General features: G+C 51.6%; 1 protein-coding gene across 2 annotated transcripts; it reads right to left on the bottom strand.

The window, feature by feature from the left end:
- Positions 1-31: 31 nt before the first annotated feature.
- CACNA1F (calcium voltage-gated channel subunit alpha1 F) lies at positions 32-27,016 on the bottom strand. 2 transcript variants are annotated; one of them, XM_061137480.1, is made up of 48 exons: positions 26,942-27,016; positions 25,470-25,474; positions 24,893-24,998; positions 24,315-24,454; positions 23,920-24,062; positions 23,663-23,815; positions 22,221-22,417; positions 22,009-22,112; positions 21,289-21,479; positions 20,955-21,038; positions 20,749-20,842; positions 20,557-20,583; positions 20,248-20,408; positions 18,888-19,113; positions 17,697-17,904; positions 17,479-17,599; positions 17,281-17,362; positions 15,926-15,968; positions 15,690-15,741; positions 14,619-14,766; positions 14,265-14,394; positions 13,714-13,773; positions 13,393-13,499; positions 13,223-13,310; positions 12,523-12,630; positions 12,378-12,430; positions 10,672-10,818; positions 9,689-9,890; positions 9,440-9,598; positions 8,390-8,500; positions 7,858-7,941; positions 7,028-7,048; positions 6,685-6,813; positions 6,295-6,360; positions 5,946-6,037; positions 5,137-5,296; positions 4,779-4,906; positions 4,398-4,494; positions 4,108-4,210; positions 3,722-3,823; positions 3,405-3,535; positions 3,042-3,173; positions 2,388-2,557; positions 1,575-1,682; positions 1,336-1,463; positions 1,118-1,230; positions 538-735; positions 32-262 (listed from the first exon to the last, which is right to left on the bottom strand). In XM_061137480.1, the coding sequence occupies exons 1-48, from the start codon at positions 27,014-27,016 to the stop codon at positions 32-34; spliced, it is 5,718 nt and encodes a 1,905-aa protein (XP_060993463.1). The 2 variants fall into 2 exon arrangements, with proteins under 2 accessions (XP_060993463.1, XP_060993462.1); XM_061137479.1 differs by having other exon boundaries at positions 25,378-25,627; positions 26,992-27,016.
- Between the last annotated feature and the right edge of the window lie 616 nt (positions 27,017-27,632).

Below are 27,632 nucleotides of genomic sequence, written 5' to 3'. Positions count from 1 at the left end.
GTTTATTGAGCAGTGGGGGAGGGGTAGGACTTCAGAGGGCATGGACGCAGGCCATTTCATCTCCTAGGTCCTCCTCATCAAAACGGGAGAGGATGGACTCTTCATCACTATACAGTGAGCTGGTCCCCTGTGCCAGCAGGTCACTGGCAGCACTGTCCATCTCGTCCAGGGTCAGGCGACATGCATCTGCAATCTCCTGCTTGGCCAGGGCCACGAAGCGTGGGTCTCGGGCGAAGAGGCCCAGACCCTCAGAGATGAGCACCTGGGGGGCACAGATGGGATCTGTGTTGACAGTGGGTGCAGCATGGAAACAAGGCAGTAGGCACAGAAGGGTTGCTGTGAATGAGTGATGAACCCATGAAGGCACACGGGGATGTCTGTGGGGGACAGCGGGGCACACATCTTGCTGAGCAGAAGTTGCAAAGAGATAGCTACATGCACAACACAAAGACTGGGGACCCCTTTCCCCTCCTTCCCAAGCTCCCACCTCCTCCCCTTCTCTCCCGTCCCCCCTGCCCCCTCCCCTTCTGGACTCACAGCCTCCACCAGGCTGTCAGCACTGCCCCTTTTGCCATGGCTGGGGTCCGAGTGGGTTCCAGGCACATGCAGACAGGTGAAGGTGCGCAGTGGACTGCTGGACTTGCCGAGGTATCCCTCTCCTGCTGCACCCTCCTCCACCAATAGCAGTGGGGCATATAGGAGTCGGCCCCGCTGAGGAGGGGTTGCCCAGGAACCCTGGACCAGAATAAACATCAGGGGCATAGTGATGGATGGATGGGGTATGAGGATCTAGGAATTACTCCTGTGCCTACCTCTTATCCCAAACCACAACTGGAGTCAAACCGAAAGGGTATAAATCAGACTTGAGTTTATTTAAAGGCACAGAAGGCCTGGGTTTGCCACCTACTAGCTGTGTGATCTTGGGTAAGCCTCTCTGGGCCTCAGTCTCTTCATCTGTAAACTGGGGCTAATAGTACCCACCTTATGGGCACAGTGAGGATTGTGTGAATTCATATGTGCCCCCTTTTTCAAAAGGACCTGATATGTAGGGTATTTGATAAATTCAGCCTCGGCTGCCCCCACCCCTCCAGACCTCAGCCTCCCTCCCCCACCTCACCTGTGCCCTACTGGGCCCTGAGTTGCGTCCACGATGATAGGTGCCTGGGATGGGTAAATCTTCACAGCTGCCCTGGCGCCGCAGACACTGGATGGTGAAGGACGGCTTCCGACCTGGGGGTGTGGGGGGCACCGTGGGCAAAGAGGAATGTCAGTGCCTCCCCAGCCCTCTGCCCTGATGGCCCAGGGAGGGGGGCCCGGGCCCATGTCTACTCTCACCTGCAGGTGTTGGGGGCAGCAGACGACGGCGTGGTGCTTGGTGGCCATCCACGTATCTCTGGGGTCTGTGAGATGGCAAAAGGATGGGGCGTGGGGGAGTCCCTGCCTGTTCATCTAGGTAGGAGAGCCTGTTCATGAGGAATGGCTGGGGTGAGCTCAGGTCTGGGCATGTGCAGTGGGTTACCATCCCTCCCACACATGGGCTCATGGGCTCATCCTACGTGTCATGGCCAGACTGCTGGCTCAGGACTTCCTCTTGCTCATCCTGCCTCTCTTGCCCTTTGGTTGTCTTGGACTGAGAACTTCCTTCTTCTGGAATGGTGAAAATGAGAACCCCAGAGCTTCTCCTGGGGAAAATGAGGCAAGTTAGGCAGACCAGATCCTCTCAATGCGGTCCTGAGCCCCTGATTCCCTCTCATTCCATGCCCTACCTTCTACAGAAACACCGGACTTTTAATTTTTTCCTAATTCAGAAAATTCACAAAACATAAAGTTAACATGTCATCATTTTAAGGCAAACATAGGCTTTCTTTTAACAGTTGTCTGTCTCATTGGAAGTACCCAAAGTTTCCAAAAAATCAAAGCAGACTCTCTCTCTGGCCTGCTGAAGAGAGAGCTTCAACACAAGAACTGGGGGTGTGTTGGGGAGGTGGGGAGGGGGAGGTTGTAAAAGCTAGTGTGACCTCATTTCATCCATCATTCCCATGAGGTAAGTGCTACCATCACTCCCCATTCACAGGTGAGGAAATTGAGGACCACAGAAACTAAGTGACTAGCTCAAGGTCACTTAGCAAATGGCAGAGCCAGGATTTGAACTTAAACCCATTTTGCTCCACATCATATGTTTTTGTATATTAAACCTCTGTATTGGCTCTCTCATATGAATCTCTTATTATCCTCTGTTCCCACTAGAGCCCTTGAATCCCCTCCATTCCTCCCCACATTTCCATTTGAAGGCCCTCTTATGCTCACCACCTCTGGCCCCTGAAGTCCCCATATAGTGGCTAGTCCCTGTCTTCCCTCACAAGCCTCCCACAGAGCTTTGGCCATACCTGTGGGCATGGGACCCAGACTGGGGAACATTGGACTGTCTGGAGTTGGGAGCTCCCCCATCGTCATCACTGGGTCCAAGGGAAAGTGAATCTGGAGGTTTGTCTCCAGCAGACAGAGACACAGAAATCACGGAGCTCCGGCGAGATGGGGGCTGGGAGCCCATCAGGGCCTATGGAAATCACAGGATTGAGGATTGCATCCAGGTTGTAACTAAGTCACTTGGTCAAATAGTGTGTATCCAGCAAGTGCCCCAGGGGCTGAATCTGGGTTTTGCCCCCAACCCAACAGTGGGTGGTAGGTACCAAATAAACATTTGTCTACTGTAGGGTGTCTTCTCTGGGGGGCTTCTTCCCAGAGGCAGTATGGAAGTCACTCAAAGGGTTGAGTGAGTATTCAGCTCAGTTCAGTTCAGTCACTCAGTCTTGTCCGACTCTTTGTGACCCCATGGATTGCAGCACGCCAGGCTTCCCTGTCCATCACCAACTCCCAGAGTTTACTCAAACTCATGTCCGTTGAGTTGGTGATGCAGTTGGCCAAAAAGTTCGTTCAGGTTTTTCCATAACAAGGTACTGAAAAACCCAAACGAACTTTTTGGCCAACCCAATATTTTCCAATCAAGATTGTCTGGGGGAGTGAAAGCTTATTGTCCTTACTGTGTACGTTTCCAGGTCCTCCTTTTCCTCCTCCTCTCCCTCCTGCCCCTCTTCCCCTTCCTCTTCCTCTGTGTCACAAGTGAGGGCCTGCCGCATCTCCGGACCCAAGTCTTGTAGGCTCCTCAGGCCAGCCTGTGGGGGTAGAAAAATAGGGAAACGGGCAGCTCAGGGTCTAAACTCCTCTGCCCTTGGGTAGGAGTGTGGGGTGGGAAAGGAGGCCCACAGCCACCCCTGATCCTCTATGGGTCCTGGGGCCTCAGTTTCTTCATCTGTGACATGGCTTCCATGAGATCAAGAAGGCAGTCAGCCTCAGCTACAATGCTCCCACATATTCCCACCCAGCTCAGCCCTTGCTCCCAAGACCTGAAGGGCAGAGGAGGTGCTTGGGGGGGCCTCGGTGCCTAGTAGCCCCTTTTCTTTCCTCCGCCGGAATTTGCGGAAATAGTCCTGGATCAGAAATGTGGCGTAGAATTTGCCCACGGTAACTTCTTCCTCTGGGAGCAAGGGAGAAGATGCAAGGTCACACAGAAGTCCTCTGCTCTCCCCGCCTCTCCCACCAAGGCTTGGACTCCCCCCCCCCCCTGCACCCCTCAGTCTGTAGCCAGGGATGGTTTGGTGGCGGTGAGCAAATCCTCGACATTCAGAGGCGGGCTTAAGAAATTGGGGTGGAGCCAGCTCACCGTCAGCCGGCGGGATGACCTCATCTAGCAGCTTCTGCTTCATCCGCTTCCAGATCTTTTTGATGACAATCCGCAGCTCCTGATTGGCTTGCTCCAGGTTCCCTGCATCGGGAGAGGATATGGGCATAAGCCAATGGGAAGAACACTTCACAGTTACTCCCTCACTGTTGGAGGGGGCGTCACAAGCTTCTACTGCAGCCACACACTGCTCCAGTTGGACAGGTGGGAAAACAGACCTGGAGAAGACAAACTCACCTATTTTGAGGTTCAGAGCTAGGAGTGGGGCCCATTCTCCAATTAGTTTGCTCCTGGCACCTTCCCCAGGAACCCTCTCCCTCCTGCCCCTCCCCCACTTCCCCCTGCCCCTCCCCCTCTTCCCCACACACCTTCTGTCTTGATCTTCAGGGATGTCCGAACCAGGGCAAAGAGTGTGGCGTTGAATGTCACTGTCCCATCTGAGTTGAGGGGCATGTTCATCGCCACAAGTCTCTGTGCACAGCAGGGATATGGAAGCCACTTTGGGCAAATGCCAGGGATGCAGGCATTTGATGCCCAAGGGCAGAAGCCTTTGAGGATGTCATCAAACACCCCTTCTCTGCCCAAGGCAGGGTCCCTGCCCACCCCGGTCATATGGTGGACAGTCCTCTCCGAGGCAGTGGTGGGTAGGTGCACAGACCTTGCAGGCCACTCGGTGTGGGCACAGCTTCCCGAATCCCAGGGGGGGCTGGATGCGTCTCAGCAGGGCAACCACATCCAGGTGCTTGATGCGGCCTCTGGGGAAGGTAGGGGTGGATAGGAGGCACCACTGGGTTGGAGATAACCCTTCTAGTCCTTACTCAAGGTCCTACCAGCTCATCACTCCCTCCCCCCACCAACACCCCATAGCCTGCCAGGGAAGCCTTGGGAGGGGAAAAGGCAGAGGACAGCAGCAGTGGGAACCTTGGAGCATCTACTGACTGGGTAATGGGAGGCACAGGTGAGTGGTTCTGGGGTTGGAGGACTGTGTGGGGCAGTACACTGTCCTCTGGGATCCCAGGTATGGGGTTAGAGGGCATACTTGGCCCCAGGGTCATATTCAGACCAAATCCTCTTGAATTCATCGAGGTGATGGGGGCCCAGGATGGACCAATCTCTGGTTAGATAATCAAAGTTGTCCATGATCACAGCCACAAAGAGATTTATGATCTGTGGGCCAGTGAGTAGGAGAGGTTAGGTGAAGGGCAGAGCAGGGTATGTGGGTTTCGTGGGAGGCTGAGGTAAGCTTATATGGTCACTGACTCAGGAGTCCTTGGTTTGATCTTGTCAGGCCAGCCCTTTCATCTGCTCTGAAGATCTGGGCTCCCCACCTCATCCCCGGACTTCCTCAGAGCCAGCCCCTGGGATAGTGGTAATAGTGGTTGGGAAATGGTCCTTACCAGGAATGCACAGAGCATGAAGAAGCTGATAAAATAGGCGATGGCAAAATTGCTACCACAGCTAAACTCCTCACCAGGGCCGAAGTCAGACTCAGGGTCACACCGGCTTCCGGGAAGGCTGGCAAGCATTATCTCCTGCCATGCCTCACCAGTAGCACACCTGGGGGGTCACACAGGGATGCCATCTTGGAGGGGAGGCTGTGACATCATGACAAGGGGCTGTAGGGGCCAGAGGGGTGAGGAGATGACCTACTTCTTGCCAGGCGCAACATCTGGTAAAGATAGCATTTCAATATTTTAACAGCTGGTGTGGCCATATTGATGACAGTCATGTTTTCATTTTATAGATGCAAGGTCTATGAAAGGTATACATCTTGCAGCCAGAAAAAGGATGGCTGAGGCTAGACTATTCTAAAAGATTCTTTAGAACACAACAAGAAAAGGTCTCCGGCAATATGGAGTCCCATAGCACCAGCACTAGTGTTAGTTGCTCAGTTATGTCTGACTCTTTGCAACCCCATGGACTATAGCCTGCCAAGCTCCTCTGTCCAAAGGATTCTCCAGGCAAGAACACTGGAGTGGGTAGCCATCTCCTTCTGCAGGAGATCTTCCCTACCCAGGGACCGAACCTGGGTCTTCTGCATTGCAGGCAGATTCTTTACCATCTGAACTACCAGGGACACCACATGGAGTCCCATGCTGCCCTGTTATTTCCAAAACTCAGGCAGTCTGGGGCCCAGAGAGGCTATGTGGCCCCTCCCAAAAGCATGCTGGAGATCAAAGCAGCAGGGAAGGGGTGTTTGTGTCACCTGAACAAAAGCAGTACAGCCTGTGGAAAGGTCTGGAAGTTGTTGTTTCGGTTGATCTGTGTGCCATCCTGAAGAGCCACCTTGCCGAACATCTGTGGGCACACAAGGGCTGTGTCAGAGGGGTGACTCTGTGCCCTTTACAGGATCCCACCCATTTCACAACACCTAATACCCAAAGGATCCTCACCACGCTGACAAGCAGGCACTGCTGACCCCATTACACAGATGTGTGGACTGACTCAGGGTTATGTGGCTTGTCTGTCTTTATACCCCCACTTTGGGCTCATTCCTGTCTAACCCCTTTCAACAGAAGAATGCCCGAGGGATGCTCCCTAGTGTTTGCACTTACCTGCATCCCAATGACTGCGTAAATGAAGAATATCATTGCGATGAGAAGAGCCACATAGGGTAAGGCCTATGGGGGTGGAGAGGACGATAGGTACTCAGGTCCAGGCAGAGAACTGTAAGCCCCAGAATGCACTGCTCCCTCAAGCCTGAGCCATATGAGAGATGTGGTCCATCCCCAAGGTGCCTACAACACAGTATTAAATACAATAGAGTAAGGTCTGTAAGGACAAGACATGTTGGGAATTGAAAGCCCACGGAAGATAGAAAACTGGAAATAGTAAGCTGCTGATGGGTATGACATGCTGGAAGGGGTAGTTCTGGGGGTGGTAAAAGGACAAGCTGAGAGGTGTGAGGTAGGGATGAGGAGTGGACAAAGGAGTGGTGGAGTTACCTGAAAAGACTTGATGAATGTCCAAAGCAATGTGCGAATCCCTTCACCCTTACTAAGAAGCTTGACCAATCGCATGACTCGGAAGAGGCGGAAGAAGGTGATTGAAATGCGGGAACTGTCCTCAGAGCTCTGGGGTTGAGTTTGTGGTGAGTATGCTCAGTTCACATTTGCTTCAGCCACCTCCCGGTCTCATACTTTGACCTCCCCAAGCCATCAAATCCCTCAGAACCCAGGCCCCAGAGTGATTAGGGAACATTTCTAAGGACTTTCAGGCAGAAAGGAAAGGATGGTAGGTGAAGAGACAGGCATAGAGTCCCTGCTGTGAGGTGGGGGGGGGGGTTACCTCGCCCAGGTGGCCACCATTCTGGATGGAGATATTACCAAAACAGAGGTGATGAGATCACAGGGCCAATGAACAAGAGGAGAAATGATGGAGCAAATATGAGGGATAGTGGATGGCAGAGTTATTATTCAGGGATGATGAGGAAGGTTATGTAATAATGGATCAGGATGGTTGAAGGAAAAGTTGGTAATAAGTGTGAAAGGGAAAGGAGAAGGTACAGAAGATGATGGAGGAGAGATATTGGAGCCAGTGGAGGAAATGGTGGAGCCAGTGGTTTCATGGACATGAGAGAACCGATGGAAGATCCAATGGAGAAGCCAGTGATGGAGATATGGACCCGGCAGCATTGTCAATGGAGGACCACGAAGTACCCAATGAAGAAGATGATGGAGCCAATGGTGCAATCAGTGGTGATGACAGAGCCGTGAAAGACCCAGTGTCAGAGACGATGGTGTTGGTGGAGGAAATGGAGCCAATAAAGGAATCAGAAGAGATGGTGGAGTCAAAGCAGGAGTTGGTGGAGATGATGGGGCCAATGGAGGTGGGTGTAGAGGCAATGAAGAAAATAATGGTAAAAACAAGAGAGTCGTTTTAGGAGCTGCTGGAGGCAGGGCATAACTTGCAAATAAATGGGGGTGGGGTGGGAGAAGAGGGCTTTGGCTGAACCCAACAGAGACTCAGAAAAGATGGAGCTAGAGGAAGGAGTTCTGAGTCTCTGGGAGTGAGTAGGATATGAGTGGGAACCACCTCCCCATGAGAGAAAGCCCTGGGGTTGAGGTGAGAGAAGGTTGGTAGGAGTAGAGTGGGTTAGTAGAGAGGCCAGTCCTCACATTGACTTCAGTGACGGCAATGTCCACTACGCTGCCCACCACAATAAGAGCATCAAATGTGTTCCAGGCATCAGTAAAGTAATGCTGTAGACAAGAGGAAAGCATTGCCCTGTCTTCTCAGAGCTAGCAAGCTAGGGTATGGGGCTAGTAGTGGTTGGGGACATTGGGGAGGCAGGGCCTGGGTTGGACTATGATAGGGCTGCATCTATATCCCTCTTCCTCCTTAGTCTCATGACTCGCTGGTTGCTGCCCCCCCTGGTGGTGGTGGTTTAATTGCTAAGTCATGTCCGACTCTTGCGACCCCATGGACTGTAGCCCACCAGGCTCCTCTGTCCATGGGATTTTCCAGGCAAGAATACTGGAGTGGATTTCCATTTCCTTCTCCAGGGGATCTTCCCAACCCAGGAATCAAACCCAGGTCTCCTACATTGCAGGCAGATTCTTTACCGACTGAGCTATGAGGGAAGTCCCCCCTGAGAGGTATGCAATGAGCTCCACCCTAAGGAATGGATTAGGTCTGGTGGGGGGGTACCTTGGGTTTGAAGGCAATGATTTTGAGCACCATCTCGACAGTGAAGAGGCCAGTGAAGACCATGTTGAGGATGTCCATGGCATAGTTGAAGGGAGCAGTCTGCTCATAGTGCTGCAGGAGAAAATCAGATGTGGGGATATAGCATGAGGCAGAAAACCCCCATAACAATCAAATATTCTCTGGCTTGGACTGAGGTGAGTCTGGGGATGTGGCAGCACGATGAGTTGGCCAAAAGTCTCACACTGTCCACCTCCCATTATGGATATTGGAAAGCCCAGCTCTTGATTTCTTAGCTTTCCTTGCAGCTAGTTCTGACTAATGAGACTGAAACATAAGATTGCTGCTGCTTGGACAGCTTCTGTGAAAAATATTTTTGATTTCCAATAAAAGGATCAAAGAAGGAAATGGCAACCCACTCCAGTATTCTTGCCTGGAAAAATCCCGTGGACAGAGGAGCCTGGCAGGCTACAGTCCATGGGGTCACAAAGAATTGGACACAACTCAGAGACTAAACAACAAAAGGGTCAAATGTGGAAAGTCCCTTACTGCAACCTTCCTTCCTTTTTCCTGCTTTGAATGTGGTTTTGATGCCTGGAGCTATGGCAGCCATTTTGTGACCATGAAGCAACAATCATGAGAATGAAAACCAACTTGCTAAGAATAGTGGAACAGAAAGAGCCTGGGTCCCTGGTGGGCAATAAGCAAATAGCCTACCTCTGCAATGCTTGGTATATGAGATAACTCACATTTTATTGATTCCAAGATACACATCTTTTCACATTTTAGAATCTCTGAAATTGGGGTGCATTTCACAGTCAATGGCAACTTACATTTACCATCTGCCATATTTTTTCACATTCTCACATCCCTGAAATTAGGGTGAATAGGTCTGTAATTTGAAAAAATGTGACACATATCTTCAAAGCTTAAGTTTTTGTCAGTTGGGGGTTTTGTTACTTGTAGCCTAAAGCATTTCTGATGGTTCTCAGGGATTTGTGTGGATAGAATAGGGTCAGGTGTCTGGCAGGGGGCAGGGTGGGGAGTTCAGACCTGCATGGCTAGAGCAACCGTGTTGAGCAGGATGAGCAGGAACATGAGGTACTCGAAGGCAGCAGAGTTCACAGTGGCCCACACACGATACTGATGTGGGTTCTTGGGGATATAGCGACGGAGTGGTTGGGCCTTGAGGGCGTATTCTACACACTGGCGCTGCATATGGGTGCAAGGCATGAGTGAGCGGTGGTGTCCCAAGGCAAGGAGTTGGGGAGGGGAGTTGGTGAATCAGGGGTCAGAGGTCACCTGGTTCTTATCCAGCTCACAGTCTTGGTACTCCTGCTCGCCCTGGGCTCGGAAGGTGATGATGACAAAGCCCACAAAGATGTTCATCATGAAGAATGCAATGATGATGATGTAGACAATGAAGAATACTGAGATCTCTACGTGGTAATTGTAGATGGGGCCCTTGTCCTCTGCGTTTGCATCAATAGCCTTGTATAGCAGCCTGGGGAGCCAGTGGGGGCAAGTGGGGGGATATCCCAGACACTTCCGACCTACCCATAGACACCTTAGATACCCCAGAATATCCTTCTCAAATATCCCCCAACCCCCTGACCTAATTGCCTGAGACCTCCACATCAGGTCATCAAAGACTCCAAAGCCCAGCCCTCCAGAGACCCAGAGATCCCCATCCAACCCTCCAGAGAATTCCCCAATCAGGCCCTCTGAGACCCTCAAATCCCTTAAGTTCCCACAGATGCCCAATACTCCTCCAGCCATCTTGGGGTCCCTATGCAGCTCCCCAGAACTCCCACACAAGCCCCCAAAGATCTCTAAGTCCTCTGTCCCATCAGCTTGAATTCCTTGTTCCATCTCCCCCCAAACATCTTTGACTAATACCCCAAAGACTTGTGCAGGTATCTGGAAACCACTGAATCTCCAGCTCCATCTCCTCCAACACCTCCACCCAGTCCCCACAGACCCCTACTGGGTACCCTCTAAATCGTATCCAGTCCTCTCTAGACTTCCACCTAGTGCCTCAGAGATCTCTACTTAATTCCTGGAAGCCCCCTCACCCAGGTCCCCAAAGTACCCTCAACCAACTTCTAGGAGTTCCCCACTTAGTCATCTGATACACACACCAGTCCCCAGAAAGCTCTATCCATTCTCCAGAGACTTTCATCACATCTCAAGATACCCTTCCACCCATCCCCAGGATATCCCAAGCCAATCCACTAGAGACTCTCGCCCAATCCCCTGCCCATCCCTAGGGCCCTGTCCCTCACGCAGGCCAGCCTTCGAAGGTGGAGACAGTGAACAGGGCCATCATGGCTGAAAGGACATTGTCAAAGTTGAAATCGCTGTTGACCCAGAGCCGCTCCCGGACCAGAGGCCTTGACACATCTCCATCGGGGTAGACCAGGAAGGAGCCCCTGTGGATGTTGCAGACATGCTGGATGGGTGAGGAGGGGTGGGGAGCTATGGAAAGGTGACTGGTGTCTCCAGCATGGAGGCAGCAGGACATAATGGTGGAGGTGAATAGCCTGGGTTCAAATCCTGAACTTCCATTTACTGTCTGGGTGACCTTGGGCAGTTAGCCTCTCTCTGCTTCAGTTTTCCCCATTTATGAAATAAGGATAATGACAGAACATATTTCCTGGTTTGTTACAAGGGTTAATTTTGTCAATCAATGAAAACAGTGTCTGGTGCATTGTTGGGACCATGTACGTTAGCTATCGTCACCATTATTATCATCATCATTGTCATCCAGGAAAAAGCAATACTAATAATAGGCAACATTTATCAGCACTAAGTATATGCAGCACTAAGTCTCATGAGATGAATTTGAACCAGGAATGTCTAATACAATTAACTACTACCCACTACAGGCTTCCCAGGTGCCCTAGTGGTAAAGAATTTGCCTGTAATGCAGGAGATGTAGGAGATGCAGATTTGATCTCTGGATTGGGAAGATCCCCTGAAGTAGGGGGACCCACTCCAGTATTCTTGCCTGGGAAACCCCATGGACAGAGGAGACTGAAGGCTACAGTGTTATGGTGTTGCAAAAGAGTCAGACATGGCTTAGTGGATAAATATCAGCTACCCTCTACAGGAGTCTCAAGGTGGAAGCTGGGGACTCGGTGGTGGTGGTGGTGGGTGTTTGGGAATTGCTGGGGGGATTGGAGTGGAGTGGAGGTAACTCTGGGGAATGTGAAGAGGGGTTTGGGGCAGTTACTGGGGGTATCTTAAGGATTAGAGTTCTGAGAGCCTTTGCAATTCTTAGAATTCTCAGGGTGTATCTTAGGACCTTGAGGAATTCTGGGGTCTTGGGGGCCTTGATAAAATCTGGGGGTGGTGGCACTTACCTTGTGGTCAAATGGTTAAGAATCTGCTTTGCAATGCAGGGGATGTGGGTTTGATTCCTGGTTGGGGAACTAAGATCCCACATGCCATAGAGCAACTAAGCCCATGTGCTGTGGAGCCAACGGGCTGTAACTACTGAGCCTGTGTGCCATAACAAGAGTTCCGTGCACTGCAGCTGCAGAGGAAGATCCCACATGATGCAATGAAGATCTGTGTGCTGCAGCTAGGACCTGACTTAGCCAAATAAATATGTGTGTGTGTGTATGTGTGTAGTCGCTCCGTCATGTCCAACTCTTGTGACCCTTTGGACTATAGCCAGCCAGGCTTCTCTGTCCATGGGATTCTCCAGGCAAGAATACTGGAGTGGGTTGCTATGCCCTCCTCTAGGGGATCTTCCCAACCCAGGAAGCGAACCAGCATCTCCTGTGTCTCCTGCTTCAGCAGGTGGATTCTTTATCCACTGAGCTCTCGGGAAGCCCAGCCAAATAAGTATTTTTAAAACTCTGGGGGTCTCTGCAGTTCTTTGGAGGAAGGTCTAGGGGTTTCAGAGGCCTGGGTGAGATCCAGGGACCTCTTTGGACTCTAGGGGGGTCCTGGGCTGCATGGAGGGCAGGATTTGGGCACTCACTTGCATTCTTGGGGTGTGTGTTTGGCTTCATCAGTGCAACTGTAGAATTTCCCCTGCAGGGATGATATTTGTCAAACAGATTCACCCTTCATCCCCCGCTCCCCGCCTTGACTCACATCTGAGTCTTTCCAGTGTTTCCTCTCACCTTGAAGAGCTGCACACCAATGCAGGCGAACATGAACTGCAGGAGCGTGGTCACGATCATGATATTTCCGATGGTCCGGATGGCCACAAACACACATTGCACCACGTGCTGCAGGCACCCACAGATATGGCTCATGGACACCGCAGGCCATGGCAGCCAGGGGACACAAACTCTTGGCATGTGTGGGGCTCAGGGACTTGGGTTGAGAACATGCGGTCTTGGGTGAAGGACATGTGGGCACCAACTGGAACTAAGTGTTTGCCAGATGGGTATGAGTCCACACATCAGGAACTTGGATCATAGAAATGTGGCCTTTGGTAAGGAATGGACAGTCACTTGTAACTGTGCCCAGTGTTCAGGGCCGGGTGGTTACAACATCAGCTCCAGGCTATGTGGTCAGGTTGTGGTTTTAGTCGCTAAGTCGTGTCTGACTCTTGAGACTCCATGGACTGTAACCTGCCAGGCTCCTCTGTCCATGGGATTCTCCAGGCAAGAATACTGGGATGGGTTGCCACTTCCTTCTCCAGGGGATCTTCCCCACCCAAGAATCGAACCTAGGTCTCCTGAATTGAAGGCAGATTCTCTACTGACTGAACTATGAGGGTCAGGCATCCCTGCGAGTGGCCATTCTGACCAAGATCTTTGGCCCTAGGGGTGGGGCAGAGTCTGGGTCCCATGGATTTGGGTGGGATGTGGATACCTTGAGTCCTTTGGCCCTGTTGATGGCTCGAAGGGGCCGCAGTACTCGGAGCACACGCAGAATCTTCACCACTGAGATGGCGCTGGAGCTGAGGAGAGGGCAGTCCTCAGGCCATGGCCGGGGCCTGGCCTTGGCTCTTGGAGGGATGGAGTGGGCAAGGTGTCACTCACTGGATACCAAAGGAGATGAGGGACACGCTGACCACCAGCAGATCCAGCAGATTGAACCAGCTACGGCAGAAGGAGCCACGGTGCAGGAAAGCCCCGAACACTGTCATCTTGGGAGTGGGGGATATAAGTCTAGTTAGACCCCAGATCTGGAGATGGGGAGGGCAGTTGGGGATGGAAACAGGAATGGTGGGCTACAAGGGTGGGTGGGGAGTAGGTTGGGGCAACTGGGGGTGTGATGGGGGCATATCAACTGTTGTTCAGTTGCTGAGTCATACCTGCCAACTCTTTGTGACCCCATGAACTTCAGGGGCCCATTCATACCTTTAGTAGAATTTCCACAGTGAAAATGGAGGTGAAGGCATAATCAAAGTACCCCAGAATCTGGGGGGCAAGAAAGAGGGGGGACACCAAGTCATGGCTGAGGGGGATCCTAGCTGTGTGTCCCTCTCTGTAGGTTTTGCTGTTCCTCCTCCCTCCTTTCCTCTCTTCCTCACTCTCTCCTTCCTTCCTTCCCTCCCTCTCTTTCCTCTCTCTCATCACCATCAAGGACTTCTCTACAAGGCAAAAACCGTGGCCATCAGAAAGACAAGGCTTCGGATCTGGCCTCCTCTCCTTCTACCCAGCTCCATGGGCACCCTTGGTCTGCTCAGCCTCTGAGTACAGCTTCCTCCTCTGCCAAATACTGATCACCTCCCTGGCGCTTCCCCAAGGGTGTTGCACACGTAATAAAGGCTAGTACTGCCGCACCTACCATTATTTCTCGTCTCTCTGCCTAACTAGGGGGACTTGTCCCTGTATGCACCCTGGCCATAGCTTGTATCCAGTAGGACAGCCCTGGGAGTGGCCCCTTGAGCCCCCAGCCCAAGGCTCACGTGGTTGCGGAAGGAGTGGGCTCGGATGGGATCCTCCGCGGCCAGGGACACGCTGCTGAGGATGATAAACACCAGGATGAGGTTGGTGAAGATGTGATGGTGGATGAGGGTGTGGCAGGCCTTCCTCAGTCTGGGGAGTGGAGAAATGGCCGTGGTCAGAACCCAGGACCACAGAAGTGACTGAGGGAGCCCAAGGGAGACAGCCTGGGCCCTGTTGCATCAGGCTGTGCACCCCACCTGAGCCTAGGCTGCTCCCTGGTCCTCCCCCTCTCCCGACCCCAGCCCCTCCTGTTTCCCTCCCCTCCTTTGCCCCCCCAGTCCTGTCCCCCCACCCAGCACATTCGCAGCACTCACGGGTTGGTTTGGCTGAGGCAGAAGAAGGCGCTGCCCTCAGGGATGGGCACCACCTTCTCCTTGGGTACAACTTCCTGCAGGAGTTCCACATGCCCGGCCCCCCCTTCCTCTTCCTCCTCTTCCTCCTCCTCCTCCTCTTCCTCCATGCCTGGCACCAGAAGAAGATCAAAAGAGAGAGAATGAATTGAGAAGATGTCTGTAGAGCACCTAGAATAGTGCTTTCCCATGGTAAATTCTCATCTCCCTGCTAGAATGGCAGCTTCTTGGAGAAGGGATTTCAGTTCGTTTTGTTCACTTCTGTGTCCTCAGCACTTAGAACACAGGCTCGAACCCAGGTCTCCCGCATTGCAGGTGGATTCTTTACCAGCTGAGCCACAAGGGAAGCCCTGGGACACAGTTAGGGGCTCAGTAAATGTGTGCTGGGTGAACATCACCATCTTCAGGGCTGTAGCCCACCAGGCTCTTCTGCCCATGGGATTTCCCAGGCACAAATACTGGTGCAGGTTGCCATTCCCTTCTTCAGGAGATCTTCCATACCCAGGGATTGAACCTAGGTCTCCTGCACTGCAGTTAGATTCTCTACCATCTGAAGCACCGGAGAAGCCCCTCTTCAGGCATTTTACACACTATTTTATAATAAAGGCTCTGAGAAGTTCTGCAATAAAATAAAATAAAATATTGGTTTCTCTTCTTGGGCTTCCCTGGTAGTTTAGTCAGTAAAGAATCCGTCTGCAATGTGGGAGACCTGGGTCTGATCCCTGGGTTGGGAAGATCCCCTGGAGGAGGGCATGGAAACCCACTCCAGTATTCTTGCCTGGAGAATCTTCATGGAAAGAGGACCTTGGAGGGCGGCAGTCCATGGGGTCGCAAAGAGCTGGACATGACTGAGTGACTAAGCACGTCTTTAATCTCAGTGTCTTGAAACTTCCTGGCCACTCACCAAGTCCATTATTTTCAAGACCATCTCAGAGAAGGCTGTTCCCCAGAGAAGAGTGTCTCAGGGGTCACAAGGTCTGCCTGGGTGGTTTCCCCAAGGTCCCACTCCTCTTCCACCTGACCCTGCCCACTTGCCTGCTCCTTCATTTTTTGCAGATTCCTCTTCCTCATTCTCCCCACCAGGCACCTGGGGACAGGAAGATGGGGGTCATCGATGATGGGGGATTCACCAGGGGATGGACACGGGGGAGGCACAGAAGGGATGCAATAAAGAAGGAATGAATAGGCAGAGGATGGGGGTTAAAGACACGCACACAGACAGATACTGGTGGTAGTGGTGGGTGTAGACAGTGTCCAGACTTTTAACTCACCAGTGCTCCATTCTCCTGTGGAGTTTCCTCAGTGATCTTCTCCCTGAGCAAAGAAATATTGGGGGTGGGGTGGGCAGTAACTGTTAAAGATTGAAGCAGATAGGCAAGGCTGGTGGAGGAGGGGGTTACTGTAGTCAGAACAGACCTTTCTTAGGTCCCATAGAACCTCCCTGCTTCTTCCCTCATCTCTTTGGTCTATTCTCACAGCAGCAGAAGAGATCCTGTTAAGTTCTAAGTCTGGGACATTCCTCCTCTGCTCACACCCCTCCCACGGCTCCCCCCTTACTCAGAGAAAAACTGAAAGTCCTCACCATGGCCCAAGATACCCTTGATCTGGCTTCTCTATTTCCCCCTATTTGAACTCACCCCCTATCACTCTCCTTGTTCATGCCACTCCATGGCATCCATGGTGTCTCCATGGAGTTTTTTTTTTTTTTTTGCCACTCCCAGCAGTATGTGGCATCTTAGTTCCCTGACTAAGGATTGAACCCATGCCCCCTGCCCCTCTGCAGTGGAAGCATGGGCCCCTAATCCCTGGATCACCAGGGAAACTCCTCCATGGTGTTTTTTAAATGTGCTAAGAATATTATCACCTCAAGACCTCTGCACTTGCTGTCCCCTTGCCTTGAACACTCTTACTCCAGATATCGGCATGGCTCACTCCCCTACTTCTTTCAGGCCTCTGTTCAACAGTCACCTTCCTTGATTACTCTAACCAAAACAGCAAGCATCATATCTCTCTATTCTCTTATTCTGCTTTCTTTTCCTTCTTTACATATTGTAAATATATATTTAATTAAATTATATTATTATATATTCATTAGTTTGTGTTTTGCTTGCCTTTCCCAACTAGAATGTCGGCTCCATGAAAGCAAGTACTCTGTCTACTTGGACCACTGCTGTCTCCTTAGCATATAGAACAGGGTCTGGCAAAAAGTGTACATGTGTGTATTAGTCGCTCAGTTGTGTTTGACTCTTTGGGACCCCATAGACTATAGCCCTCCAGGCTCCTCTATCCATGGGATTTCCCAGGCAAGAATACTGGAGTGGGTATTCCTCCCCATTCCCTTCTCCAGGGGACCTTCCTTACCCAGGGATTGAACTGGGTAACAATGAGTCTCCTGCATTGCAGGAAGATTCTTTACCATCTGAGCCACTAGGGAAGCCCTGAGCTACCAGGTAAAAAGTAGGTGCTCAGTAAATGCATGTCCAGCGAATGAGGACTGGCAGGTTGGATCTGCAGATGGAGATTTCCAGGGAGACCAAGGCATCTTTGGTGGTGTGGGATGTGTGTGTGAGGGTCCCAGTCAGGGATTCCAGGGCGAGAGTGTCTTGGAGGCAGAGTCAGACCTCACCTGCCCTTATCTTTGTCAGTGCCTGCATCTCCACTGGCCAGGTTGTCCACAGCGATGGCAAGAAACACATTCAATAGGATGTCTGGGGTGAGCTCAGGCTAGAGAGGATGGAGAAGCAGACTGCCTACAGAGTGCCCAGGTCCTCACTATCCTCCCCCAACCCTGCCATGATCCAGCCTCCCAAGGCTCTGAGGATACAATTGCCGCAGATGAAGAGGATGATGAAATACACGCACACCAGCATCCCTGGGAAGAAGGGGCCGCCATAGGCCATGATACCATCATACATGACCACATTCCAGTCCTCACCCGTCAGTATCTAGGGGTGGGAAGTCACCATGAAGCTCTTGGGACCCTCTCCCCAACCTTGCATCCCTCCTTACTTGCCCACCCATCCCATCATCTCCAGGTCCCACCTGAAAGACAGTGAGGAGGGCCTGGGGAAAGGTGTCAAAGGTGCTTCGCTTGGTGTGGGTCTGGTCAAAGTTGAACTTGCCCCCAAACAGCTGCATGCCAAGCAGGGAGAAGATGATGATAAAGAGGAAGAGGAGAAGCAGCAAGGATGCAATGGATTTCATTGAATTGAGCAGAGACGCCACTAAATTGCTCAGAGATGCCCAGTGCCTGCAGCAGAGATGGAGGGGGAAGGGTTGACATGTTCAGTGGTGAGTCAGGAGCCAGGGCAGGGCTTTAGCTTGGGATGTTCTGGGGCAGACTGGGTTAAGATGAACTTTGATGTCACTGTTGGATGTGATTTTGGAGTTAGAGTGAGGTAAGAATAAGAAGGAAGGGGAAGGTTGTATTTGAGGTTAGGGTGGTGTTAGGGAAGATGAGATTAGTATGGTGGGTATATGGAAGTTGGTGAAGCTAGAATTGGGTTTCAGGTTGGGCCTGGGACTGGGTTTGGGGTAAGGGATGGGTAGATGGGGATGGGCTTGGGGAATATTTGGAGTTGTAGATGACTGAGTTGGGGATAAGGTTGTGGTTGAGGGTTGGGATAGAGGAGAGGATGGATGGGGATGAGATTAGGGCTGGGATTGGGGACGAGTTTTCAGTTGGAGATAGGCTAATGGTTATGAGTTTGGGATGTGGGGGTTGTGGTTAGTGATGGGGATGTATCTGGAAGTTAGAAATGAGGTTAGAGGTGGAGCTGGGCTTGGACTTGGATATTGGGGCTGTAAATGACCTTGTGGAAGATGAGTGGCTGGTGGTTGGAGTTAGAGATAGTGTTATGGTTGTGGGTGAGGGGTGGGGTTTGGGTTGGTGATGAGTATGGGGTTGAATTTGGAGATGGGGTTGGGAATCATATTCTAGCTGAAGTTGAGGCTGAGGAAAGGGAGGGAAGTGGAGTAGACACCCTCCCCAACTGACTTTAATCTCTAGGAAGGCAAGAGCTAGTGTCTGCTTTGATTCCTGGTGTTTCCCTAGGGCCTGGAAGGACAACTTGTATGCAGTAGGCACTCAATGGATATTTGATAAATGAATGGTGATACAAATATAGTCATCATTGGAGCTGGGGTGGTGGCTGTTGCAGCTGTGTTTGGGGTCTCAGTCTTTACCCTTCGCCACAAACAAACACACCCCCTCACCCACCCACCCCCACATACCTGGTGACCTTAAAGATCCTGAGGAGGCGCACACAGCGGAGTACCGAGATGCCCAGGGGTTGCATGGCACCCACCTCCACCAGGGTAGTCTCCAGGATGCCCCCACAGACCACAAAGCAGTCAAAGCGGTTGAAGAAGGAGGACACGTAGACAGAGGGCCCCAGACCATACAACTTGAGAAGCATCTCCACCGTGAATAGACAGAGTAACACTTTGTTGGCATACTCTGTGGGGAGAGGGGCAGGGGTGAGTGGGCTAGCCAGGTTTTGTGGTGACATGTGGGGAGGTAGGGGCCATGAAGCGATCTGGGGCAGCTGGTATTGGACCAGGCACAGGCTGGTGATGTGGTTAGGATTGAGGATAGGGTGAGTTTGTAGGTCAGGGTGCATGAGGTTTTGAGAGTTTTGGACCTGGGGTGAGGGCAGAGCTGGGGTGTGGGCCTCAGTTAGCCTCTGTGAATACAGAAAATCTCTGATTCATGGGTAGACTTAGAGCCTAGCGTTTAGCTGGGACTGGGGCCGGTTTGAGGGTTGGGGTTAGAAGTGTGCTCGGTATCCAGGTTGGGGCTGAGATTAAAATGAATAATAGTAAGGGCTATTAATAACACTTATACAGTGTTAACTCCATGTGGGTCAGGCAACGTTCTAAGCATTTTTCACTTTAACTCATTTAATCCTCCCCACCATCCCTGGTGGCTCAGATGGTAAAGAATCTGTCTGCAATGCACAAGACGTGGGTTTGATCCCTGGGTTGGGAAGATTCCCTGGAGAAGGGAATGGCTACCCACTCCAGTATTCTTGTCTGGAGAATTCCATGGACAGAGGAACCTGGCAAGCTACAGTTCATGCGGTCTCAAAGAATCAGACAGAACTGAGCAACTAACACTTTCACTTTTGCTTTTAGCATCCCATGAAGTGGATACTATCACTATCCCCATTTTGTAGATGGGGAAATTGAGGCACAGAGGGTTTAACTTGTCCAGACAGTGGGGTGTTAAGAGCCTGAACTCTAGAGCCAGGCTGCCTAGGTTTGCCACTCAGTAGCTGAGTCCTGGGGTTAATCATTTAACTCTTCAGGACCTTGGTGCTAGGCCTCTGTGCCTTAGTACTTAATTCACATAAAGTTGCAGTAAAGAGAAATTGAGTGAGTACGTGTAAACTGCTGAAAACAGAGCCTGACACACACAGCAAGCGCTACTTAAGTGTAAGCTGCAAGGTAGGACGGGACAGGTTTTCTGCATTTACTTGGGTGGGAGGGCTGTATCTGGGGCCATATCAGGACCCAGGAGATCCTGCATCTGGGCTTCTGGGGTGGAAGGGATTAGGGGCTGGGGAGAGGGCTGGCAGGCTGAGGGGTGCACCCTGGATCTGGGTGAGCCAGAAGGGCTGCCCGTGGTGCTCCGAGGCGATTGTCAGAGTGTTGAGGAAGACGAGCAGCAGCACGGCCCAGTAGCAGGCATTGGACTTCACAGCCCTCCGGCAGCGTGCCCGAAGGCCCCGGTTGGCTCGGCGGAGACGACGACTGTGGGGACAGGGAGCCCACTGACAGAGATCACTTACCTGAACCTGTCCTGGGGGCTCAGGTGGGGGAGCCTGTTGGTCATGGGGGGCTTGGAGGTGGGGTTCACAAAGTCATAGGGTCTGGGAGTCACACAGCTTTCCCAACTCACCAAACGCTGGTTTTCATGATCTTATTTCTGGAAAAGGGGAAGATGGGAGGTGGGCATCATTAGGGGCTGAAGGGCACTCAGCAGCAGGGGTTGGAGGTCAGGGCTAGGAAGTTGGAGGCTGAAGTCAGGACTGGGGCCAGGATCTGTTCCGGGTTCTGGGCTGGGTCAGGGGTCGAGGGCTGGGGGCCTCACAGGCAGCGTGTACAGCTGGCTAGAGTGCCCTCTTCCTCTTCCTCGTCTCCTTGGGTCTCTGCCATCGAACCAGTGTCACTGGCTGGGAGGCTGGCTGTGGGCAGGAAGGGAGAAGAGGTCAGCACATGAAGATGCCAGGGTTCTGCTCTTGGCCGTCCCCTCTGTCTACTCATCCCACCCCCTCCTCAACCTGGTTGGATCCTCACCATGGCTGCTGGTGGAGTGGGTGGAGTGACTGAACCAGCGCAGACGTCCTCGTCTCCTATTGGTCAGCTCTGCCAGTTGTGGCCCTGTAAGCACAGGGAGGACATTTGGGGAACAGGGTCTGGGGTGAGGTTAGGGCTCTAGGATGAGGGGTGTTATTTGGAGTCTTTGTTCTGGGTACAGTCTGGGAAGGGTATCTGAGTCTGGGTTCTGGGTCATAGACCATAACCAGAGGTTGGGCCTAGAGTTGCTGAGGGCTAGGGCTAGATCTCAGGAGGGCAGCCCACATCTGAGGGACGCATGAGGCAGGGCGTGGGCTGGGTTGAGATTGCCTACGGTGGCCGGCCAGGCCCTCTTCAGCCATGGAACCAAAGTTGCCAGCAGCTGAGGGGTCCTCCATGTCCAGCTCCTCTGCCTGTGTGATCCAGTCCAGGTAGCCCCGGAGGTCCTCCTCCAGCTGCTGCTTCTCCCGAAGCTTCTGGAAATCCCCTCGTGCTTTTGCCTTCTCCCTCTCTTTGGAGAACTCCCTGAGGGAGGAGAATAGAGGGCTAGACAGAGGAACCACCCTGGTCCCCTTGCCATCACCATCCCAGCCATACTGACCTCCTTGCTGTTCTTTGAATACACTAAGCACGTTATAGCTTTGGAGACCTTGCACTGGTTCTTCCCTTTGCTTGGAACACTCTTTCCTCAGATATTCACATGGCTTAGTATCTTTTCCCATTTCTACTCAGATAACACCTTCTCAAGGAGGCCCATCCCTGCTTGTCCTTATTTGTAATTACAATATCTCCCTATTCCTTTCTTTCCAGAGTACATATTTCATATAAGACAAAACACATATGTGTGTATGTATGTATGTAATATCCAATAAGGCAGAGACTTTTGTCTCTTGTTCTATTCCTAAAACAGTGCCTCACACACAGTAGATGCTCAGTGTTGACTGAATGAATGAAGGGGTATTTTAGATGGGTTTTGAAGGATGCCTAGAAGTTTGTTAGGAACAAAGTAAAGGGACAGGGGCTGAGGGGTTGGGTAAGTGTCTAGGCTCCTCACCCGCTCAGGACACCAAGTACAAGGTTGAGGACGAAGAAGGATCCAAAGATGACGAGACTCACGAAATACACCCAGGGCAGCTCATACCCCATGGCATCCTGCATCTGGGGAGGGGGAAATGCATCTCTCAGTGTATGCAAGCCCTCCTGCCTGAGCTCAGGGAGGAAAGGCAGGTTCAGCTTCTGCACTGGGTGTCTGTCATTCCACCTCACCCAGTAGAGCACGTCGGTCCAGCCTTCCATGGTGATGCACTGGAAGACTGTCAGCATGGCGAAGAAGAAGTTGTCAAAGTTGGTGATGCCTCCGTTGGGCCCTGCCCAGCGCCCACGGCACTCTGTCTGGTTCAGCGTGCAAGCACGGCCTGATCCTGAGGATGCACAGGGTGACGGGTCCTCCTCCGCCTCTACGTCTGTGGGAAGACTGGAGCTCTGGAATCTGAAGTGCACCCACCCACAGTCATGGCACCTTGGAAGCCCGCCTACCTGGGAAGTTTGCCTCAGGGTTCTAGATTTTTCTAAATCAGACAACCCTTAGGGCTTCTCTGGTGGCTCAGTGATAAAGAATCTGCCTGCCAGTGCAGGAGACCGGGGTTTGATCCCTGGTCCAGAAAGATTCCACATACTTCAGAGCAACTAAGCCTGAATACTGCAACTATTGAGTCTGTGCTCTAGAGGCTGAGAACCGCAGCTACTGAGCCCATGAACTACAACTACTGAAGTCCACACTCTAGAGCCTTTGAGCCACAACAAGAGAAGCCTGCACACTGTGATAAAAACCCAGCACAACCATAAATAAATATATGAAATTAAAAAAAAAGACAACCCTTAGCCTCTGACTGCTGGGTCAGGACTCTGAACCCCTGGGAAGCTGTGAGGCCCAACCACAGAGATCTGGGGAGTGGGACTGTAAAGTCTGAGGCAGAATTTTGTGAATAACAGTGAGCCATGAGCCTAGGAGCAGAGTCTTGTGAATTTCAGAGGGTCATTTGAAAGAAGGGTGGGGGCAAGCCTTGGGTTTGGGTCTGGATAAAAAAGGCCTGCCTAGGAGTCTTTACTTCCCTGGTGGCTCAGTGGTAAAGAATGCTAATGCAGGAGATGCGGTAGATACCTGTTGGATCCCTGGTTTGGAAGATCCACTGGAGAAGGAAATGGAAACCCACTCCAGTATTCTTGCCTGGGAAATCCCAAGGACAGAGGAGCCTGGTGGGCTACAGTCCATGGGGTCACAGAAAGGTCTGAGATTAAGGGTAGAGTCTTGACTACATGGGGTGTGCTGTGTGTGTGTGCTAAGTGGCTTCAGTCATGTCCGACTCTTTGAGACCCCATGGACTGTAGCCCACCAGGCTCCTCTGTCCATGGGATTCTCCAGGCAAGAATACTGGAGTGCACTGCCATTTCCTCCTCCAGGGGATCTTCCCAACCCAACCCAACCCAGGGATTGAACTCTTATGTGTCCTGCATTGGCAGGTAGGTTCTTTACCACCAGCGCCACTGGGAAGCCTGAATATATGGGGTAGGGCTTGTTGATCTGGTGGCAGAGCCTGAACCGGGGAGCAGAATCTCGTGTATTTGAGTGTGTCTCCTTGAGAACAAGGTGGGGCTTAGGAGCCAAGGGAGGGGGCATGTCCTGTCCTGGCATGGGTGGGCTTGCTGACCAGATCCCAGGAAGTAGCACGTTTTGTGCATGCGTCCAAGGAACAGCTCCAGTCCGATGATGGCGTAAATGATGATGACAAAGAGCACAAGAAGTGCGATATGCAACAGCGGCACCAGAGCCTTCATGATGGAATTGAGCACTATGTGCAGGCCTGTAGGGAGCGAGGGGTGGGCAAAGTAGGGGTGGGGTCAACTCAGCCCCCAACCCCTCCCGCTGCCCTCCATCACCTCCAAGCCCGGGGGATGTGCCACTCACTCGGGACCCCAGACACCAGCCTCAGTGGTCGCAGCACCCGAAATGCCCGCAATGCCTTCACATCGAAGCCCCCTGGCTTTCCTCCCATATGCGGGGTGTCCCCTGGGCGTCCGGGACCCTGCTCCAGAAGCACGCTGAACAGCCTGATGGGGGAGCACGGGAAGAGGAAGTAGGGGGTCAGGCCTTGGGATCCCCACTTCCCTTCCTTTCCTTCTCCTCCGAGAAGTACAAATCCCTGTAACTGGAAATGCAAATAGGTTTAAAATATGTTAATATTCCTGATTCTGGCTGCCAAATGGGGGCAGTCTGAAGCAGTCACTTCCCTGAGCCCTGAATTTAGCGGGTCTGTGGTGGGAAGCTGAACTAGGGTGGGGGTGTCCCCTGCAGATGCGCACCCGACCACAACAATGATGAAGTCGAGCAGGTTCCAGCCGTTGCGGATGTAGGCGCTGGGGTGGAGCACCAGCCCGTAGGCCACGATCTTGAGCACCGTCTCCACAGTGAAAATCACCAAAAATACATATTCCACTTGCTCCTGGGGGCAGAGCCGGGGGCGAGGCGGGAGATTGGGAAGTTATTTGGGAGTGGGGTTTGTTTGATAGGGGGTAGGGGGAGGCGGGTCTTCCCTGGTGGCTCAGAGGATAAAGAATCCACCTGCAATGTGGGAGACCTGAGTTTGATCCCTGGGTTGGGAAGAGCCCCTGGAGAAGCGAACAACTACCCACTCCAGTATTCTGGCCTGGAGAATTCCATGGACAGAGGAGCCTGGCGGGCTACAGTCCATGGGATCACAAAGAATCCGACACAACTGAGCAACTTTCACTTCATGGGGAGGCCAGCAAAGCAGGACGGAGGGTGGGGCTGGGCAGGAGAGGGTCATCTGGGTCAGCAGTGGCAGGGCCTGGCTGGAAGGCTTGAGGTGTGGCTCTATTGGAGCTGTATCTAGCTGGAGGCGGGGCGGGGCAAGCCTCACCAGGTTGTGGTTGGCAGTGTTGGAGTCGTCCTCTGGGAAGGGGATGTAGACTCCCAGGGCCACGCAATTGGCAAAGATGGTCAGCAAGATGAGGATGTCGAAGGGCCTCAGGTGGACACAGTTAAGGACCCAGGCAGAGTGGCCTCAGAATGTGACCTTCTCTTGGGGCCCTCCCCACCCAGTGCTGACTCAACCCTAAGATGACCAACCTTGACATTCCCGGCCTCTGCTCTGACCAAGGCCTTGCCTCTGACCCCCCGGAAAACCGTAGCATCCTCAAGTCTGGCTGAGATTTAGTCTTTGACCCTTGACACAAACCCCCTCCTCCAGACCTTCATCTTTCTCAACTCTCCCTTGAATCCAGCTTTTAACCCTTGATCCCTGATGATCTCAGCCCTCTTTTATTCCTACCCTGGCTTGAACCTTGACTCTTGGTACCCTGGTGACCTTCACCCCTGAGCCCTGCCCCTGGCCTTCAAGGATGCTTCCATTCCACAATGCTGATGCAGGACCGCCGCAGGGGGTTTGCCAGGGTGAGGCAGAAGAGTGCCCGGGGTGACCGCTGGGCACTGGCTACTGCCACTGTCTTGTGCTTACTGTGCTGAGTCTTCCGCTTAGGCGTCCCTAGGCCCGATGCCCCGCTGATTTCACCATCTGATGCTGGGGGCCCAGGGCACAGCCCCCATTCGGGCCCAGGGCCTGTCCCATTGACTGGACAGGGCTCTGGGGTGGTGTCTGTGTGAAGAAACCAAGTCAGGGTGAGGACAAGGTATTGGTTGCCTCCTACCTGATCCTATTCTTCTATCTGAGGGAAGGAGAGAAGAGCATGTAAAATTAGGGAGAGTTGAGGATACCTGAGTTAAGGATTGGGGGATGAGTGGGTATTAGAATTGACTGAGGGTAAAGTGCAAGTTTATAGGTGGGTGAGATTATATTTCTAACTGAAGCAGGGTTTGCATTAGATTTGGGGGGCAGAGAGCTTAAATTTGCATGGGGTAGGACTGAGTTTATAGCTGGAAGCAAATTTAGGGTTAAACCCGAGTGGTAGATTTTGGGTTGGGTTTAAATTAAGGTGGGAGTAAAGTGTACTTAAAATATGATTTAGGGTTAGGCCTAGATAGTTGAATGAGTTGGGGTTTGAATTAGGATCAAGGTTAGGGTTAAAGTTGAGTTTGAGTTCAGGTGGGATCTGAGTTTTACATTGGAGTTTTCAGCTAAATCCATTCCCAATTCCCACAGTCTTATTTCAGCCTCCAAGGGGCAGTGGGTTGGCCTGGTTAAGATACCATCAGCTTTGGAGGAAAAAAGCTATTTGAGTTTAAATCCTGATTCTACCACTTGGTAGCTTTCTGTGTCCTTGAGCAAATTATGTAATCTCTCTGAGCCTCAATTTCCTTATTTGTATAATGAGATGACAATAAGAGTACCTACAACATAGAGTTGTTGTGAGGATTAAATGAATTCAGCATTCAGGAGAATGTCTGACACACAGTATTATTCCCATTTTTCAGGTGGAGAAATTGATGCAAAAGGAGGTTAAGTGATTTGAAGAAGTGGCTGAATTGGGAGTAAAACCCAGGAAGTCTCTGACTCTAAACCTTCATGACTTACTACTACCATCAAGTATGCATTCTGTCTTTCTCTCTAATCCTTAAAAATGGGTCTGTGGTCTTTCTGGAAAGTCAGAGAACCACTCACCAACAGTGTTGATATCCAGGGGTTGGGGTTGAGTTTAGGTGACTTTAGAGCTCATGGTAAGGTCTATATCTATGTTGGGATTTGGACTTTAACAGGGGTTTGCCCTCTCATTGGTAAAGTTTGTGTTAGGATTAAGCTTGGGGCTGACATTGGAGTTGAAGTTGGGGTGGGTGCTAAGATAGAGATCAGGGCCAAGATTGGGGTTGGGGTTCAAATTGGGATCTAAGGCTGTGGGCTGTGTTGGGGCTGTCTGGGATGGGAACAGGGTAATATGATTCTAGTCCCCAAAAGGCTCTCCAGGGGTAGGATCCTGGTGGGCAGTGGGCGGATCAGAGGGGCAGAGGATAGAGCAGAGCCCAGGCTTGCTCCAAGGGTCTGTAGGGGTGGAAGGTTGCTCTCACCTTTCCCGCCTTCAGATGCCGACATCCTCCTTTCGAGATTGAAGAGCCATCTGCACACAGCCCCCGTCTCTTCCCCCAGCTTTGGAGGGATTAAGGTCACAGGGCGGGGCCATAGCAGGGTCGGATGGGAGGGTGAGGAGGGGTGAAGATGGGACACTTGTGGGCCAGAGCATGGCAACAGAAAACGCACTGATTAAAAAAATATACATATACATACATATATATATATATATATATATTTACAAAATATATACCAGCACCAGAGGCAGAAACTAAAATAAGAAAAATGATAATTGTTTTCCAAAAGTATCTGAAATTTGAAGTATGCAGTAATAGACCTAAGATAACATATGTGCAAGATCTCCATGGGAAAAAATTATCAAATAATTAAAGGGGGTCTAAATAAATAGAAAGATAGATTAAATTTACTAATTGAAATAGTTAATATTATGAAGATGCCAATTCCTCCCAAAGTGATCCAGAGATTCAATGCAGTCCCAAATAAATTTCTAAAGATTTTTCCTTGACATTTGACAAACTGATTCTAAAATGTATATTGATATACAAAAGACCTAGAAACGCAAAATCTTTGAAAAATAACAAGATGGGAGGACTTGCCATATTAGATATCAAAACTTGTA

Source organism: Dama dama, chromosome X, assembly GCF_033118175.1.
Source record: "Dama dama isolate Ldn47 chromosome X, ASM3311817v1, whole genome shotgun sequence".
NCBI lineage: Eukaryota > Metazoa > Chordata > Mammalia > Artiodactyla > Cervidae > Dama > Dama dama.
Note: the sequence above shows the minus strand (reverse complement) of the source record. Positions and strands in the feature narration are given on the sequence as shown.

Excerpts from the sequence above, each read along its gene's own strand:
- CACNA1F (XM_061137479.1), bottom strand. The coding sequence starts at position 27,016 with ATGTCGGCATCTGAAGGCGGGAAAG. Across the intron at positions 20,409-20,556 it reads ATCATGAAAACCAGCGTTTG|TCGTCGTCTCCGCCGAGCCA; the intron begins GTGAGTTGGGAA and ends CTGTCCCCACAG. Across the intron at positions 6,038-6,294 it reads ACGCAGTCATTGGGATGCAG|ATGTTCGGCAAGGTGGCTCT; the intron begins GTAAGTGCAAAC and ends GTGTGCCCACAG.